At 37.7% G+C, this 19,435-nt stretch overlaps 2 protein-coding genes across 3 annotated transcripts in view; one reads left to right on the forward strand and one right to left on the reverse strand.

The window, feature by feature from the left end:
* LRRC17 (leucine rich repeat containing 17) overlaps positions 1-11,184 on the forward strand; it is a 29,609-nt gene extending 18,425 nt beyond the window's left edge. The window contains exons 3-4 of the mRNA XM_026006090.2: positions 6,438-6,593; positions 10,358-11,184. Of these exons, the coding sequence (XP_025861875.2) occupies positions 6,438-6,593; positions 10,358-10,755 (554 nt within the window). The 3' untranslated portion in view covers positions 10,756-11,184. The remainder of the gene's footprint in view (positions 1-6,437; positions 6,594-10,357) is intronic.
* The window catches only part of FBXL13 (F-box and leucine rich repeat protein 13), a 200,828-nt gene that overhangs the window by 107,442 nt on the left and 73,951 nt on the right, over positions 1-19,435 (reverse strand). For both annotated transcript variants that reach the window (XM_072759903.1, XM_072759902.1), the window contains exon 9: positions 18,787-18,919. In XM_072759903.1, the coding sequence (XP_072616004.1) occupies positions 18,787-18,919 (133 nt within the window). The remainder of the gene's footprint in view (positions 1-18,786; positions 18,920-19,435) is intronic.

Raw genomic sequence — 19,435 nt, forward strand, 5'->3', positions numbered from 1 at the left:
AAGGACAACTCAAGTTCCTCCAAACAATAATGACTACATAAATCAGAGAACAGACCTTTCAGATTACAAAATGAAGGGTAGTTTTGTCTTTAAATATCAATATAAATTGCTTTCACTATGGTTGATATAAATCTGTTGATTCAGTTGATTGTTTATTTTTCATCATTGTGTATTGTTGATTCCCAGAAGTTTAATCTTGTGAATTGTTAATTGGAATTGTTAATTGGAATCTTGTTAATTGTTAATTGGAATTGTTAATTCCCAGAAGTCTTATCTCTTAAACCTCTTACTCCCAGGTAAGTGCCTGGTACAGGGCCATATGCTTTAGACTGATGATAATAATGGAAGTGCTGGGGATCCCTGGGTGGCTCAGCAGTTTAGCGCCTGCCTTCAGCTCAGGGCGTGATCCTGGACTCTCAGGATTGAGTCCCACATCGGGCTCCCTGGATGGAGCCTGCTTCTCCCTCTGCCCGTGTCTTTGCTTTCTCTCTCTCTCTCTCTGTGTCTTTCATAAATAAATAAATAAAATCTTTTAAAAAATAAAATAAAATAACGGAAGTGCTTTCTTCTCTTGCGAAAGCAGTAATTTAAACAACCTTTAGAAATAAAAATACATAGAATTAAAAATCATGGTTGAATTCAAGTATGACAATCTGAATTTAATCTACTATAATTTTCCTTATTCCATTCTATAAATAAATAACAAATGTCAAATGTGAAGAATCCCTGCCAAAGTATAGTGATACTTTTGTTTATGTGCCACATGTTAGATACTATGTAGAATCCAAAGAAGCCTGGGATCCCTGGGTGGCACAGTGGTTTGGCGCCTGCCTTTGGCCCAAGGGCGCGATCCTGGAGACCCGGGATCAAATCCCACATCGGGCTCCCGGTGCATGGAGCCTGCTTCTCCCTCTGCTTGTGTCTCTGCCTCTCTCTCTCTCTCTCTCTCTGTGACTATCATAAATAAATAAAAATTTAAAAAATAAATAAATAAAATAAAATACAGATGAACTAGACTTTAAAAAAAAAAAAAAGAATCCAAAGAAGCCTAAAACCTACTATTAAGAGTAGATCTCATTAGTGAATAAGAGCCGTCAACTGAATGCTCCGTGTGCCTAAGACATAGCAGTTTATGTGCATTATGTAATTTACTCTTCATAATCTTCAAAGAGCACTGTTATTCTCATAAAGGAGGGAACTAAGGTACACAGAAGTTAAGTTGCCCTTCTAAGGTCACAGAGGCAGTCCCCAAGCCATTGACCTCCATGCAATATCATATCTTGTTTCAAGATTCTAGGTATATCTGTTAACCAAGAAAAATGTATAAAAGCTTTCTGGGTGCTTTCTCCCAGTACTGACTCTCCTCTTAGGCTCTGTACAATATACCATGTACATGAAGACACACAGGAAACCCAAATACAGATTCTCCTAACTCAGGAGTTGTGCCTTCCCAGCTGGCAGACGATGGGTACCCAATATGTGCCAGTTTGACCACACAGACCTCAAAGATCACTGATTTTGCCTTAAACATTGGACAGCAAGAAAAAGAAATAGTAGCTTTATTCACTGGGGGACAGGCACTTGGCCAAAAAACTTAGTCTTTCAAAGGGAATAAATGTAACCTTAGTTGAAAGGCATGTTTATGCCATATTGAGGTAAATGGATTTGCCAAAAATACATGAAAGTGAAAGTTGAAAACTACATTTAAGCTTCATATTTACCAGAATAATTTACAATTTTTCAGGATTCATTTTACTTCTAATGAATTAGGGCCAGGGAAAATTATGCAGGTAAATTGCTCTCAGTTGTCTCTGAAGTTAATTTCACTGCTAGTCTGAGCAATAATTAAGTTTTTATTTGCAAAATTGGGGTCATTTATGGCTCTTTGCCTTCAAAGTAGTTCTGACACTGCTGACAACTAAGATAGCCCACTAAATGGGAACTTCCAGGGAGAAAAGTTTCCAGTTCACTCAAACTCAGCAGGTTTTGGTTGGGGAGTCATAAGGCTTGTCAAAGGTAAATGAGGCATTTTTTTGAGTGTTTACCAAGAATCTTAAGTAGCAGCAAATAACTACATGGTGCCTGGTCTAGAAATGGGGGCATTATGCACCAAATTTGACTTGTGGCCTGAGGGAATTTGTATTTATATAATCTTTATCAAAGACACACACACTTAACATTGATATTTGCGATTCTCATTGAAGTCTAAAAGAACTAAAGAACTGTTCTTACTCATCAGTATAACAAGTAAGATTTTTCCATGTTTTTCTAAGCCAAACCAGTAAAGGCTCTGGGTTACATTTCCTGGTTTTACTTGTGGATCCTATTTTTACCCTATTTTTACTGCTGACAATGCCAAAGTTGGTTCTGCAATTCACAGTCCCTTTCCAGCATCCACAGGCCTGTCACGCTGCTTAAACTGGGTTTCCGGAGTTCTCATAAACATTTTTTTTCTACCCATTTATTTGTGGTTTACCCACTTCAGCTTGTTCTACAGTGGTTGTTTGGGAGGTCTCTGTCACCCACCACACGTCCAACCCAGCAAACAAGTCCTGATAAAGAGCCTGCTTTCCAGAACCTAGGAGATACTGCCTGTGGTGGCAAGTCCTTAATGGCTTCATTGGATCTTAATGAGGACTTGAGCTTTTATTCATAGTGCGAGGGGAACAACGGGAGGATTTTACCCTGTGGAGGATTGGAAGCCATCGGGGAAAATGACATAATCTATGTTTAGACAGTATCTCATGGGCTTAGGACTCTTTGGAGGATAATCCAGACAAGAGCTGATGGTGGCTTAGACCAATATGGTAGCTACCAGTGGAGGAACTAGAAAGAGAAGAGATCTTGGGTATTTTGAAATAAACTCTATTCCGCTCTTAAAAGCTCTCTAAAAAGATGACACAGACATTTTCAATAATTATTCCAAACATTTAATGTCTTTGAACTGTCCTCAGTTGTCTCCATGGTTTTTAATTATTGCTGGGATCTCCACCTCCTTGTTTACATGTAGGACCCAAGAGAGAATATAACTCTCCCGTCAGGGTCTTAATGATCCTCAAGGGAGGATTACCATGCCATTGCAATATTATAATACATTCAAGTCTTAAAATCTTTCACTTTTCAATATATTGGCAGACAAAATTCTAGGCCAAACAGAACAATGACTTACCAAAGGACAAAAATAAGATCACTCCATATTTTATTTTTTTATTTTAATTTTTTATTTTTAAAAAAATTTATTTATCTGAGACAGAGAGAGAACAAACGAGGGGAGCTGCAGAGGGAAAGGGAGAAGCAGGCTCCCCACTCGGCAGGGACCCAGATGTGGGACTTGATCCCAGGACCCTGGGATCGTTACCTGAGCCAAAGGCAGATGCTTAACTGATTGAGCCACCCAGGTGCCCCAGATCATATTTTAAAAGGATTTTTATTATAAGAATCCTTAGTATTCTTAAATCATTAAACTCAACATTTAATGAGCTTTTATTATATATTTATAATATATTATCTGTTGCTGACTGTGATGAGCCACCCCAAAACAGAGTGGCTTGAAATAATACACATTTATTATCTCACAGTTTCTGTGGGTGAGGAAACCACACATGGCTTAGCTGGGTCCTCTGCTTCCAGATCTATCACAGGGCCATATCACAACCAGTGTATTGAGCAAGACTCATGCCTGTGGCCATATCACAACCAGTGTATTGAGCAAGACTCATGCCTGTGGACTCATCTGAAGGCTCAACTGGGAAAGACTCCTCTTCCAAGCTCATATGGCCATTGGCAGAATTCAGTTCCTCAAGGGTTGTTGAATTGAGGGCCTGAGTTCCTTGCTGGCTGTTTCCCAGAAGCCACCCTTAATTCACAGGCCTCTCTGACATGACAGCTCACTTCATCAAACTCAGCAGAAAAGAGTCTGCTGGCAAAACAAAAGTCATAATTTCTTGTAACCTAATTGTGGATGTGACATCCCATCACATTTGCTGAATTCTGTTGGTGGAAACAAGTCACTAGATTTAGGCCATACTCAAGGGGAGGGGTTGACACAAGGACATACATATCAGTAGGGAAGAGCACTGAGAGTCATTTTATTTTATTTTGTTTTTTAAAGATTTATTTATTTATTCTCACAGAGAGGGGGAGGGGGGCGCAAAGACACAGGCAGAAGGAGAAGCAGGCTCCACACAGGGAGCCCAACATGGGATCTGATCCTGGGTCTCCAGGATCATACCCGGGGCTGAAGGCGGCGGTAAACTGCTGAGCCACCTGGGCTACCCGAGAGCCATTTCAGAAGCTCTCTGCCACATACCATTATTTATTTAGGGTATATTAGGCATTGTCCTAAGCCTCCACCATGAAGCTTCTGTGGTGGGCAGGAGACAACAATGAAAGCAATCAGTAAAATGTATACTAAAGCAGGTAAAGGTAGTATTAATGTTATTGCCCAACAGAAAACTGGGTGATGTCATTTTAAATATAGAGCTAGGAAAGTTTCATGACCACCCCAATATATTGACTCCACCTCAGTTCTCCCACATTCCAACTTTACCCTTTGCCAGGCTTGAGGATTCTAAGGAAAATGGAACAGCATGAGTGAAGCAGAAAGGTACCAGGAACAAACAGGCAGCAGAGCATAGTGGTTGGAAGTATATATTCTGAAGCTACAGCATGTGTGTTTAAATCCTAGGATTATGACTTGGGGCAAATTGTATCCAGTTTCCTCATCGGTAAAATGAAAATAATAATAGTACTTAGCCCATGGGGTTCTTGTCACTTAATACTTGTTAGAACACCTAGAACAGTTCCTACACATAGATATCAAGATACTGAGATCCCATCAAGGAGAGAAATCAAATTTAGCAATAATGAGGATACTAAAGAAGGAACTACCAATACCATTCCATGTGAGACCACGGGTTCTGAGTGTCAAGAGAGGGAAAAAATAAGCCTGGGTCTTTATGGAAGTAAAGATATTATGAGATAAGAAGTCCTAAATACCAGACCTTTTTTTCTCTTACTTTTTTTTTTTTTTTTTTTTTTTTTTACTATTTTGAAGAAATTCTTAGCAATTCAATTATTCTGTACCAAAAAGGGTATTATGGATAAATGGATACCCCCTTTTATAAGCCTATTTTACTCTACAGAGTTCAGTTCAACAAATTTTATTCAGAAAGCCTTTGGGCCATGCTATTTCTTGGGTGTCAATTAATCTAGACATTTTATTGTGTCTAGTTTTCTTTTGCAGAAATAGTTTTCTGTCTCTTCAGTTTTCACTTGCCCTACATAAAATTAAACCTCAGAATATTTTGCTAAAGATTAAGAGAAAGGACAAATATTATGCTAAAATATAATAGCTTTTTTTTTTTTTAATTTTTATTTATTTATGATAGTCACACAGAGAGAGAGAGAGAGAGAGAGAGAGAGGCAGAGGGAGAAGCAGGCTCCATGCACCGGGAGCCCGACGTGGGATTCGATCCTGGGTCTCCAGGATCGCGCCCTGGGCCAAAGGCAGGCGCCAAACTGCTGCGCCACCCAGGGATCCCTATGCTAAAATATAAAATAAACACTTAACTTTTTAAAGCATGATTTAAAGAGAAACAAATATTAAAGACAAATTAGGTGAACCCTGATTTCCTATTAACCTGTGAAAAATAACCCAGACTCCTCTTTCTATAGAAGCAGTAACAGTAATACCAGTATTTTTGTTCCTGAGGTATCCAGTAATCTAGGAGTGGTGGAATATAAGCTAAATCACAAGGATTCAGGGGATATGGTGATGAGGAAGCAGGAGCAAGTCAAGACTACACTTTCTCAAATTTTAGCATCCAAGGAAAGGAGCAATAAGATAGCAGCTTGAGGACCATTAAGGCCAAAAGCGTTTTGTTCCTTTTTTAGGGTGGAGAGACCTGAGCTTCTTTGTTGCCAAAAGGAACAGAAGAAGAGGGATGAAATGAAAATACAACAAAGAGGCAGTAGTTAAATAGTGAAAACCCGTAGAGTGGGTGGGAAGGGATTGGAAGGGGACACACATAGACTAGTTTGGTTGGCTTCATTTCCTTTCAGGTTTTTAATTTTTTTTCTAAAGCTTCCCAGGTGCTTCAAAAGGACAGCCAAGAGGGAGCCCCACTGCCTCACTTGATGATGACCAGGCCAAGACGCAGTGCCTACTGTCCTCTTGATTTCTTGATGCCACCTGTAGGACATTTCTCTGAAGAGCTCAGCAAAGAGTGATGGCTGTTCCTCTAAGTGTGACCTCCTGGTTCACAGGGCTTTGGTGGAATTCGGGCTTTCTAAGTCTTGTTCACGCCAGCATTCTCTGGCTTTAGATAATCCCATTCCCCATTAAGAGCTAACTCTTCTACCACAGGTGGAAGAATGACAGAGAATGTGGGGAGAGGGGAAAACCTCAATAACCGGAATGTTATTCATTTTTCCAGAGCTAAGGAAAGTTCCGAAAAACATCCCTCCAGATATTGTTAAACTTGACTTGTCATACAATAAAATCAACCAACTTCGACCCAAGGAGTTCGAAGATGTTCATGAGCTAAGAAAATTAAACCTCAGCAGCAATGGCATTGAATTCATAGATCCTGGTAAGTTCCACAGAATAGCCCTTTAAGTGGGTAATGGGGATGCTCTGATTTTTTTTCTTATGACAATATTTGTAGTAAATGCAATTTAGTTAAAAAAAAAAAAACCTAAATAATAAAGGGTTTAAACACCATGCCTAAATTAGAACTTGTTTGGTACTCAGAAAAATATTAACCAAAATGTTGCTTTATGAAGGATGTAATACTATATATTACTAAGCAAGTTATTCAGTTGTTCCAAATAAAAGTGTTTTGTAGAATAGATTTTAAAAATAAGAATACATGGTCAGTAATATGTTAATGAACATTATAGTGATTTTTAAATTTTTATTTATTTATGATAGTCACAGAGAGAGAGAGAGAGAGAGGCAGAGACACAGGCAGAGGGAGAAGCAGGCTCCATGCACCGGAGCCCGACGTGGGATTCGATCCCGGGTCTCCAGGATCGCGCCCTGGGCCAAAGGCAGGCGCCAAACCACTGCGCCACCCAGGGATCCCTATAGTGATTTTTAAAAGGAAATTCAGATTTGGCATTTTCTTTGCTGTCCATTAAGTTCAAACTTGTTTAAGGCAAGACTTTAACAACTTGTTTAAAGTAAACTTGAGGGAATGGGGTGCCTGGGTGACTTAGCTGCTTAAGCCTCTGTCTTGGGCTCCGGCCCTGGGATCGAGCCCTGTGTCAGGGTCCCTGCTCTGTGGGGAGTCCACTTCTCCCTTTTGGCCTGCCCCTCTCCCTGCTTGCGCTCATTCTCTCTCTCTCTCTCAAATAAATAAAATATTAAAAAATAAATAAATAATGAATAAAAAAACCTTGAGGAGCACATTAGTGAAGTATGCAACTCTCGATCTTGGGTTGTGAGTTCAAGCCCCAATTTGGGTGTGGCGATTACTAAAAATAAATAAATAAAACTGAAAAACGTAATAAAGTAAACTTGGAACAATCTGCTAAGCACCAAGCTCATAAATTAAGATAAAATGTGCTCAATCCAGAGCCAGATGTATTTTATCTAATCCTAGATCCAGATTAATTTTTTTTTCATCCTTCAAAGCTTTTCCCCATTTGCTAGTAATAAGCAAAGCCTCTGGTGAAAATGAGTGTGGTACATTAAAGAAACACACTGGATTTGGAAATAACTGAGAATTACTGCAATATTGATCAGATTTGTAACATACTTAACATACATGCCTTCATAGTGCTAATTCAATTTGAAAAATCCTTTCTATAGTGCAAAATGGGTTTGTTTTATTTCTAGTGGTATTTTTCCCTCATCAATTATGAAATTCCCATAATTACAAGGATTCCTTTACTATCCTTGAGATCTCCTGAAGGCCTCTTAGACTTGTTTGCCTGGTGTGCTTTCCTTGCTGACACATGAGATGAACTCTTGTTACCAGCAATAGTATTATTTTCTTTCTCCTTTGTTCAATTCAGTCCCAAGAAAATATTTTCTACATTAACAAATATGTGTTGAGCACCTACCAAATGCCAACCACATTCTTGATATGTCTTTTGGAACAACAACAAAAAATTATCTCAGCTCTTTAATAAGTCAAAATGACCTAAAGAAGTTTTAAAATAAGAGACCTTCAGGATGCCCCACTGGTGCAGTCGGTAGAGCATGCGACTCTGGATGTCAGTGTTGTGAGTTCAAGTCCCATATTGGGCATAGGGCCTACTAATTTTTAAAAAAATAATAATAATTAAAATTAAAATTAATAAATAAATTAAATTAAATTAAATTAAATTAAAGACCTTCTATATTTCAGGACCAATGAGATGCAACAGTGCCCAAGTAGAATTAGTTAACTACTTATGCTGGCAGGTACCCAAATGCAATGAGATTTACTGGTTTTAAAAGGCGTGAAATAACAATCACCTAAAATGCCAAACTTCATTGCAGAAGAGAAAAAAAAGACACCCTATTAAGGGTTTTATCTTCTCTAAGAAACAAATGAAATCCAGCTTTTTCAAGTACTTGGATGCATATGATTTAAGTAAAAACAATAGCACTTGCAAAATAAAATCTAGGAATGTTTTCACATGCTTTCAGTCTAAAGGACTGACTTGTTCTAAGGAAAGTGAATTGTGAGATCATTGGTTCATAGAATGTTAGCAAATAGGGGAAAAAATACAGTGTCTTCAAAACTGTCATTACACGGGCTGACCTTTTGCTCCTCCCCAGCCGCCTTCCCAATCTCAGCACTCCAACCTAAGCCATTGCTTTTGCACCAAAATAGAATTCTTTTCAGGGGAAATTATGACTTTTGTCTGAAAACAAATGATATAAAAACGGTTCATGGTATTGGTATTAGAGCACATTTTCCAAATTCAAAATAAGGACATTGTTGTATGCCCTGAGTATTTTAAAACAGTAATGAGAAAATGTTTGAAATAGAAACAAAATATTTGAAATCAAGGTTGACCAATAAGTTCCAGGGTTAGTTCACATTAACTGAAGTAGGGATAATCTAGATTTAGATTTCTTTTCTACTCCTGGAAAGGAAAATAAAAAAGGTTTTTGTTGTCTTATTTTTATGTTATATGTTTGACATTTGTTAATTACCCACCCTCCAGCAGAATTAAATACATATGGATTCAAAGCTGACAGCTACCAAAGCTTGCCAAAACACAACCAGATGTTTTCAAAATGTTGATAAAAATTGTTTCATTTTGGACTGTAAAGAAATATAATTCCCTCCCCATAAACTGGGGGGGGGGGGGGGGCTGTTTTTGAAGCATTTTCAGAGTTTGCTCATATCCCAGGAACTGTCACATCATCACCATACACATTTTTTCCTTGTTTATGCACTTATATCTTACACTTGAAATATTTTCCTAATTCATGCCTTTTTTGTGGCATCTTTGCAGTGAGTATTAAAAAAATGCACTTGAGCCCCAAATACATTTTTTAGAAAACTAACATAAAACTGATTTTTCAAATGATATATTGTATTCTAGCCAATTAAATCCAGGAAAAGGCCTTGTGTGAGTAAAAACATACTGCAGAATTTTGCATTTAGACACGTATACTGTTAGGAAAATATAATGAAAACCAAAATTTCCCAACACAGAAATTCTCTCTACAAAGGGAGTAGAGAAAAACAAAACAAAACAAAACCACTTTTCTTATTGAATAAGCATTAAACCAGAATGTGATGGACATCACAGGCAATCTTCTAAGAGATTACAAAGACAGAAATCTTACTCTTTTATGTAGCAAGCAGACAATCCCATACATATTTACCCTGAAAACATGCATACATGGTAAATAACTAGTCAACTGAAAGAACTGACAGCATTATTTGTCATACATGGTGGTCCTAACTTTATCTAGTAATTGAGGTGACCAATTGGCTTTATCCAGAGGAAAACAAATTCCATTGTTACATGAGGAGGTAGTTTTGCAACTAGGAGCAAGGCCCATAGGGTCCCACAGAAACTGGAAGATAGGGCTTCTATCTCCCTTGATGTTTACATTTCAAAGATGGCTTTCAAGTCCTTGGGAAAGTCATTCCTGGCTCTAGATAGAAGCCCTCGTTAGTCTTGTAAAGGATATGTATACATTTCAAAGAGAGTATAAAGTACTTAAAATTACAAGTTTTCCAAAGTGAATGCTCTGCGTTAAAGGAAAGGAGGACAATCTTTTTCTTTATTTTCAACCAGGAGAATTAGTCTCTTATTTTTTTTGTACTTGTCCTTATAGTACACCATACAGTTGGATGTAGCCCAGCTATTCAGTTCATTAACAAAGATTTTCTGTTTCTAGCTGCTTTTTTAGGACTCACACATTTAGAAGAGTTAGATTTATCAAACAACAGTCTACAAAACTTTGACTATGGAGTATTAGAAGACTTGTATTTTTTGAAACTCTTATGGCTCGGAGATAACCCTTGGAGATGTGACTACAATATCCACTACCTCTACTACTGGCTAAAGCACCACTACAACGTCCACTATAATGGCCTGGAATGTAAAACGCCTGAAGAATACAAAGGGTGGTTTCTGGGAAAATATATCCGCACTTACTTTGAAGAATGCCCCAAAGACAAATTACCGGCATACCCTGAAACATTTGACCAGGATACGGAAGATGACGAGTGGGAAAAAATACACAGAGATCATACAACAAAAAAGCAACGTGTAAGAATCACTATAGTGGGATAACTTAGAAATTGTTCTGAGTGCAACTAGTTTTGTATTTGCTATACTGGTGTCAGGAAGCCGTACGTTTACATTGTGATTAACTGTGTTGCCTATTTATGCAGGGTTTTCGGCTAAAGGAAGGTTCCCTTATTAGTATTATTATTGTGAAAATTCTAGCACTCAAGGGAAAACTTTCATCCTGCTTGCCTGCCTGCCTATTTGCAGACCAGCGTCTGGTGATGATTCCTTACTGGTAAACTGCGGAAGTTGGGTCCTAATGATGGCATTGGAATTTCATAATGTCCTGTATAAATGTTTTTACTGCTTTTTGAAAATTAAAAAAAAACTTGATTTATTTTTATATGCTTTGTGATAGCTGCTTGTGTATACCTGAAGATCAAAATGAAAACATGAATGCTTAGTAATAATAAAATATCATTCTCTCCCCTCTGCCCCCTCCCACTTTTTTTTTTTTTTTCAGTAAGTCAGCTTATACATAGACTAAAATTCCATTTCAGATTCCTGTGCATCCCAAAATGAGGTCCTGGTAAACCCAAATTCTCAAGTACTCTTCACTGATTCTTGCAAAAAACTGTCAAGCTAGACCTGAAGAATTGTCACAAGCAAATAAATAGAGAATCTGGAAATTATATTAGACACTGGCCAGAAGATGGGACTCTGAAGAAGTTGTAGATGGTGTGAAACATGAGCAATGAAGAGGTATAAACACTACAGAATGTGGAAATAGCACTGATTTTTGAACAGAATTCAGACTAGGCAGCCACCTGCCAGTAGGAAGGGCTCAGGCCCTTTCTGCTAAGCTAATATGCCAACCATAAAGCAAAGGATGAAAGTAGAATCCAGCATCAGGATTGGGGATGAGGAAGAAGCAAACAGGAGGCAGTGATCTCAAAAGCAACTGAGTAAGAGGTGTTGTCCAAGAGGAGCCCCATGATTTGGTTTTGCAAGTTAAAATTAGCTCACCTAGGGAAGCGGATCAGCAGAAAAAAGTGGGAACACCTGGAGACTAGCCCCGTTAGCTGTTCTGAGAGCTGTACTATTAGAAAAAATTTTTATTTTTTTAAAGATTTATTTATTTATTTATTCAGAGAGAGAGAGAGAGGCAGAGACACAGACAGAGGGAGAAGCAGGCTCCATGCCAGAAGCCTGAAGTGGCTCGAACCCTGGTCTCCAGGATCATGCCCTAGCCTGCAGGTGGCGCTAAACCGCTGAGCCACCGGGGCTGCCCAGAAAAAATTTTTAAAGAGAGAAGTATATATATATATATATATAGTTTAAAATGCCACTTTTTCCTTTTAATAGAAATTTCCCTTTCACACTGAGTTGAATACATTTTCATTTCTTATATCAAGATATTCCTACGAAGTTTAGCAACTAGTCTTACTTGATACTTAACAAAGCAGAGAAGATGGCATATGACAAATAGTACTGAGCATTTCTTAAGCACCGACTAGATGCCAGATGCTGTGCTTAAAGCTTTACATATTCTGTCTAATTCTCCCAAGATCCCTCTGAGATAGGTAATATTACCTGCCCTTTTCTAGATGAAGAATCCAAGGCTTAGAGTTTAGGTAACTTGGACAAAGTCATAGAGCTGGCAGGTGGCAGAGGCAGCATTCAGGTCCATCCCAGCCCTTCCTGCTGTGGAGGGCTGCAGAGCACTCTAAACGTCACCATTGACCTTGGCTGCCTCACATCAGGACTTGCAGAATCAGATCCAAGAGAGGAACAGGTACCAAGAATGTTAATTAAGCCTATTCCTCCAGAAACACCCATGAGGACAGTTGGCAGCAGACAGTCTTTGGTCCAGGGCATTTAAATCTGTATTAATATGTGTAGGAAACCAAGAGAATGGGAAGCTGGAAAAATTGCTGGAGCTGGTGGTTCAGGAAATGACTCTGGATTGTGAGGCTCTAACCACTCTACCCATTTTACCAGTGGTTTGGACTAGAGGTAGAGACTTGCACATACTGGGCCTTAATGGAAATCCTCGCCTTATTCACTGAGGTATTAAAGGCAGATGTTAAATCTGTTACTAGAGCGTAATGTTCATGAACACTTAAGAGTCAAATATTAAGGACACAGGACCCATTTCAGGTCTGATGGTGGAAAAAACCTGGATGGGACCTCAGTAGGAGACTGAGGCACACAGTGGGGACACAAGGCTTCTGGAAAAAGAGAGAAGATTAAATCAGACTCAGAGAAAGGGCTCAAGCTACTCTCTGGTTCCATTTTTGGAGCCTAGTTGAAGATTTTATTAGTTGATTTTTTATATTCAGTGTCATCTACGAGATCTATTTGGAAATAAAGCTCTAAAACACGTTGCCATAGAAATTGATCCGTACCATCCAAAAGTTAGGTTAGAGTTGCTAATATCTCCCAGGACCAAAATTGAAGCACATTTTTGAAAGCTTAGGATTGATTTGCCCCTTCTCTGTATCAGAGTTTCTGCCTTTCAGCGAAACAGAGTTGATCAATGATGGAGTAAACGGTTAGGTACATCCTCTTCTGCCGATTTCTTGATGGTTGAATAACTTGCCTTTGGACCTTCCTTCTGTTCAATAGATGATGAAGGTCAGGAGATTAAAAAATAAGTATATTTTGTGGTAGTCAAAAACATGATAATCCGGAGATCTATCTATTTGGTCATACATGTTTAAATGTCACTTGAGTATTTATCCAAATATTATTTGAGTATTTATCCAAATACTCAAGCTTTGTTTGTTTTAACTTTCCCACTAGTCCTCAAAGTCCCTAATTTTTCCAAAGTAAATAAGATTCACTGCAAGCTGAGGTCTCTTGATTCCTAAGTCTGAGTCATCTCTGACCTAATGCCTAACCATTCAACTTCTGGAGCTTACACCCTAGATCAATTAACATCTGTTTCTGAGGAATCTGTTTCTCCAGCTCTGGCAAATAGAAGCAATTCAGTACTGAAAACCTGCTTGCCTAGATTCTATGAGACATGGAGGCTTCCTTCTTCAGGATGTGTGGGGTGTTGGTGAGTGGAGGGGAAGATGGAATCTGTGACTAAAATCAGTATCAATATCAATGCTAGAGTGAATAAGAACAACATGAATGGGGCAGGGAGACTGATGAATTCACAATTCTGTTCAAAACGATTTCAATATTATATCTTATAAATTCTAGAAACATAAACATGCAACTACAGGGGTGTTCACAAGTCAAAGTTGTTTTACTAAAGCACAACAACACAACTCCTGAACTTAGAAATCACTTGTGTACCCTTGCCGAATGTTTGCCACAGTGTCTTAGCATATACTCTGCACACGTAATTGTCCCAGTATTATAGCAAGCATTTTTCTCCCCTGCCTTCATCTTCCTTTTAAACATTTTAAGATAACAGTTTAATTTTATTCCAAAGTTTTTACAGACAAGGATTTTGTACAACTCTTATGGCCATTCAGTCAAGCAGTTCAAATGATCAGCCAATATTTATCCTCAAATATAACAATAAGAAAGCCAAACTTCTTGCCAAAAAAGTGTGTAATTCCAGACACACCAACAGATTGACTAACCCTAGCTGGGGGGAAAAATATTGAAAAGCTGAAACATCACTGAGATTGGGTTTTTATCTTTGATATACTCAGGGTAGCTGGAATTAAAACTGATTTCATTAAATAACCTTTAGTAAATTAAAATATCAAAAAGATGAGCTAGGCATTACATTTACTTCTTTAGAAAGTCAAGGTCTACTTAAGCTTGCATGTTTAATTTTTTCCTTGATAAAAACTTTTGTACTAAGAAATACAGAATTACATTTCCAGATAAATACTAGTTTATCTGGTAAGAGGGGCAGAGGCAGAGAGGGAGAGAAAATCTTAAGCAGGTTCCACACCCAGTGTGGAGCCCAGCATTGGGCTTGATCTCACGACCTGAAGCGAAATCAAGAGTTGGTCACCCCACCTAGGTGCCCCAGATAAATACTAAATATTCTTAAGTAGACGACAAGATACCAAAAACTTAAGGCAGTATTTTTGCCTCTCTTGGACCTCAGATAAAATATAAACCATCTAAGATATATCTATGTATTGATACAACATATGAAATATATATTACATATATAAGATGTATCATCATCTGATATAATGAACATATGCCATTGTATGGTACAGAATTGATCATTTTTTGGCCCTCTCTGTATTCTCTATACAAGTTGCAGCTCCATGTTGCCCATTTCCTCTCCATCCCAAACTTCCCAGTGGACTTTGTGCCTAGGCATCAGGAATAATATTTATGTGGAAGCAGTTTTTTTTTTTAAAGGAAATCTAGGGAAAGCTATAGCTGTAAATGCCAACATTTTAAAAGAATACAGACCTCAAATCAATAACCTAAACTTCCACTTTAAGAAACTAAAAAATAAAAGCAAAGAAATCTAATGCAAACAGTTTAATAAAGATTGGAGTGGGGATAAAATAAAAAATAGAAAAACAATAGAATCAACAAAAATCAAAGTTGCTGTTTGAACACTCATGTTCATAGCAGTATTATTTCACAACAGACAAAAAATGGAAGCAACCTGTGTCCACTGATGGTTGAATAATAGATAAACAAAATGTGGTGTACATATCTAATGGAGTATTTTTCACTCTTAAAAAGGAGGGATATTCAGATTTGAGCTGCCACATGGGTGAAACTTAAAGACATGATGCTAAGTGAAAGGAATCAGGCTCAAAAGAGCAAATATTCAGGAGTCCACTTATACAAGGTAGTCAAATCCATAGAGGGAGAAAGTAAAATGGTAGTTGCCATGGGTTGGAAGTAGGAAGAAATGGGGAGTTAATATTTAATGATTCAGAGTTTCAGTTTTGCAACTAAAAAAAAAAAAAAACTTTTTGAAAAAGTCTGGGGGCACCTGGGTGGCTCAGTCAGTTAAGCATTTTGCTTCAGCTCAGGTCATGATCTCAGGGACCGGGGATCAAGCCCTGCTTTGGGGGTGGGGTGGGGTCCCTGCTCAGTAGGGAATCTACTTGTCCTTCTCCCTTTGCCTTTCCCCCTACTCATGCTCTCTCCTCTCTCAAATAAATAGATAAAATCTTTTTTTAAAAAAGTTCTGGAGGTGGATGGTGATGATGTTCCCACAACAATGTGAATCCACTTAATGCTACAGAACTGTACACTTAAGATGGTTAAAACAGTAATTTTTATGTATATTTTATTTCAATAAAAAAGGAACTAAAAAGTTGGTTGTTTGAAATGATCAACAAAAATTAACGAACCTATAGCTAGACTGATCAAGAAAATCAAGAGGGAAGACTAAAATTTCTAAAATTAGAAATGAAAGTGCATGCATTACTATTCACTTCACAGGAATGAAAAGGATTATAACAAAATACTATGAACAATTGCACCTCAACAAATTAAGTTACCTACATGGAATTGGCAAATTCCTAGGAACACACAAGCTACCAAACTTGACTCAAGAAGAAACATAAACTCTGAATAGATTTATAACAAGAATTAGCAATCAAGACACTTCCAAAAAAGAAAAACCTAGGACAGATGCTTCATTGGCAAATTCTTTTTTTTTTTTTTTAAGATTTTATTTATTTATTCATAGAGACACACACAGAGTGAGGGAGGCAGAGACACAGGCAGAGGGAGAAGCAGACTCCATGCAGGGAGCCCGACGTGGGACTCAATCCCGGGTCTCCAGGATCACACCCTGGGGCTGCAAGCAGCACTAAACCACTGAGCCACCAGAGCTGCCCTTCATTGGCAAATTCTACCAAACACTTAAAGAATAATTAACGCCAATCCCCAACTCTTTCAAAATATAGAAAAGGAGAAAATAGCCCCTAACTCATCCTGGGAAACCAGTATTACTCTGACAATGAAGCCAAAGACCTCACAAGAAAGGAAAACTACAGACCAATATTCCTTTTAAATATAGACGCAAAAATCCTTAACAAAATAGCAAAGAAAATACAGCAGCATATTATAAGGATTATACACCATGAACAAGTGAAATTGGTCCCAGGAATGCAAAGATGGTTCAACATACAAAAATCATTCAATGTAATAACAATATATTAATAGAATGAAGAAAAAAATTCCGTTGATGCAGAAAAAGCATTTGACAAAATTCAACACCCTTTTATGATTAAAAAAAAAGAAAAGATATAATAATATAAATGAATGGAAATAAATGATCTGCCTAGAAAACCCAAAAGAATCACCTGACAAATTGTTAAAACCAAGAAGATACTTTAATATGTCATCAATACAATAACATAATATAAAAGCTATAGCTTTTTTCAGCATCAGTAATCAGTCAGAATTATCTCATTTGGTATGTTTTCTTTACTTTTTCAATTAAAAAAAGAATTATAGGTACAGTTGAAACTCTCTGGAGCACCTGGGTGGTTCAGTCAGTTAAGCATCCAACTCTTGATTTCTGCCCAGGTCATGATCTCAAGGTCATGAGATCAAACTCCTCTTTGGGCTCTCCACTGGGTGTGGAGCCTGCTTAAGATACTCTCTCCTCCCTCTGCCCCTTCCCCCTGACCCTCTCTCTCCCTCTCTTAAAGAAGGAAGAAAGGGAGGAAGGAAAGGGAAGGAAGGAATGAAGGTAGGAAGGAAGAATGAGAGGGAGGGAGGGAGGAAGAGAGGGAGGAACTAACTCTTTGTGAACCTTTTCCCTACTTCATTCAACTTTGTCCCCCTCAGGGGTAACCATTATCTCGATTTGGAGTTTTCATTCCCATGCATGTTTTTTGTATTTTGCTATATATCTGTATGTCCCTTTAAATATGCATTATTTAAATTCTTTCAAAGTATTAAGTATATTATTATTTTGCACACTGAAAAATTATATGCAGATGGTATTAGATTATGTATATCATTCTGCAACTTACTTTCACTCACATATCACTAGACTCATCCATGTTGTACTTTTTAAAATATATTTTTTCTTTCATTTCCAGATATATGGAAATTTTAAAATGCACCTTAAACAACATATGGGTTAATGCAATGGACTGGATGTGTTCCCACCACCAAATTCAGAGGCTGAAATCCTACCTCCCAACGTGATGGCATTAGGAGATAGGGCCTTCAGGATGTAATTAGAGTGGAGCTCTCATGAATAGGATTTGTGCCTTTATGCAAGGGACCCCAGAGATCTCTCTCTCCCTCTCTCTGCCATGTGAGGATTCCAGACAACAGTCTACATAACCTAGAAGAGGGCCCTCTCTAGAACTATGCTGGCATCATCCTGGTCTGGGACATCCAGCTTCCAGAACTGTGAGAAATAAGTTTCTGTTCTTTATAAGCCACCCAGTGTATGAAAGTTTATGGTAGCAGCTCAGACTGACTAAGGCAGTCAAAGAAATGTCACAATGAAAGTCCAAAGCTGTTTGGAAAAAATTGGAAATAACCTCGATGTCTATCAGGAGGAAGAAAGTTAAGTAAATTATGCTACATCCATAGTATGGAAAATGATTCTAAGTATTTAAAAATAATTTAGTTGTTCAAAAATAATAATTTAGTTGTTCTATATTTCCAGGATATAAAAGAATATATAAAAAATATTTCCTTTCATGTTAAAATTTTTAATTGTGTCACATACATGTCAATGTATTTTAGAAGAACAGAAAACTGGTAACATTGAGTATCTTTGAAGAAGCAAATGTGTTTGAGGGAAATAAAGGGAGGTTTTTGTTTAACTGTCTTGTTGGAATTTTTAAATCAAGAATATATTCCTATATATTTTTTTTTTGGTAGATGAATTGAGGATACATGGGTAGACAAATGCTAGGCAAAAAAAAGTAGTCAACAAGAATGGACAAAGGAAGAAAAAAAAAAAAAGAATGGACAAAGGACCAGCTCCCAGAGCATACAGTCCAGTGAGAGCCGATTATACTATAAGCATTTTAAATGTTTTTAATTGGCATTCTTATGGCCTATGACTGTAACTGGTTTCTATTTTATTTATATTTTTCTTTATATTTGTTTAATTAAAAATAGGAAAGCAAGACAAAGAGTTATAATAAACATACTCATACTCACTGACAGATCTCAAGGTTTTCGATCGGAGAAGACAACCACGAAAATTCAAACGCAGCACATTTAGACGCCACCTTTGCAAAGTAGACACTATATATTTATCTGTGATTATATTTTTTACTGTGGAAAAATCAATCTAAAAAGGATAAACAAAAGACATTAAGAAATGAGAAAGATCTTTTGCATGTAAAATTTTTTATATTTTTAAAGCATCAAGAAACAGGTTTCTTCATCACATCTCTTTTTCACTTATTTCTTTGTGTTCATGCTCATTCTGGAGTTTAATTACAAACAGATTTTTTTTTTCATGGTCATTCCCATGTTTAATTACAAACAGATTCCAAATGTCCAGTCCAGGTCGACAGCTGGGAGGGCAGGAGTCTTGCATCTTCCCCACAACAGAGTTGATTGTTGTTGGAGTGGCTTGGCTACCCTGCCATCATTCCAGGTGAGCCCCAAGGCTGCCTGCCTCCCTCCCCCCACTCAGTCAATGAACCCATCCTGGGTTCATAAGGAACGTGTGCCTGCTTCTTTAATCATGAGCAGAGACTGTATGGTAAGTTCTTCACTACAGAGAAGACAATTTAGAGTGAGAGGTTTACAGTAGCCCTCTCATAACTCATAATTTGGAGAAGGGAGGTCTGGGGAAGAG

Source organism: Vulpes vulpes, chromosome 5 (genome assembly GCF_048418805.1).
Source record: "Vulpes vulpes isolate BD-2025 chromosome 5, VulVul3, whole genome shotgun sequence".
Lineage (NCBI taxonomy): Eukaryota > Metazoa > Chordata > Mammalia > Carnivora > Canidae > Vulpes > Vulpes vulpes.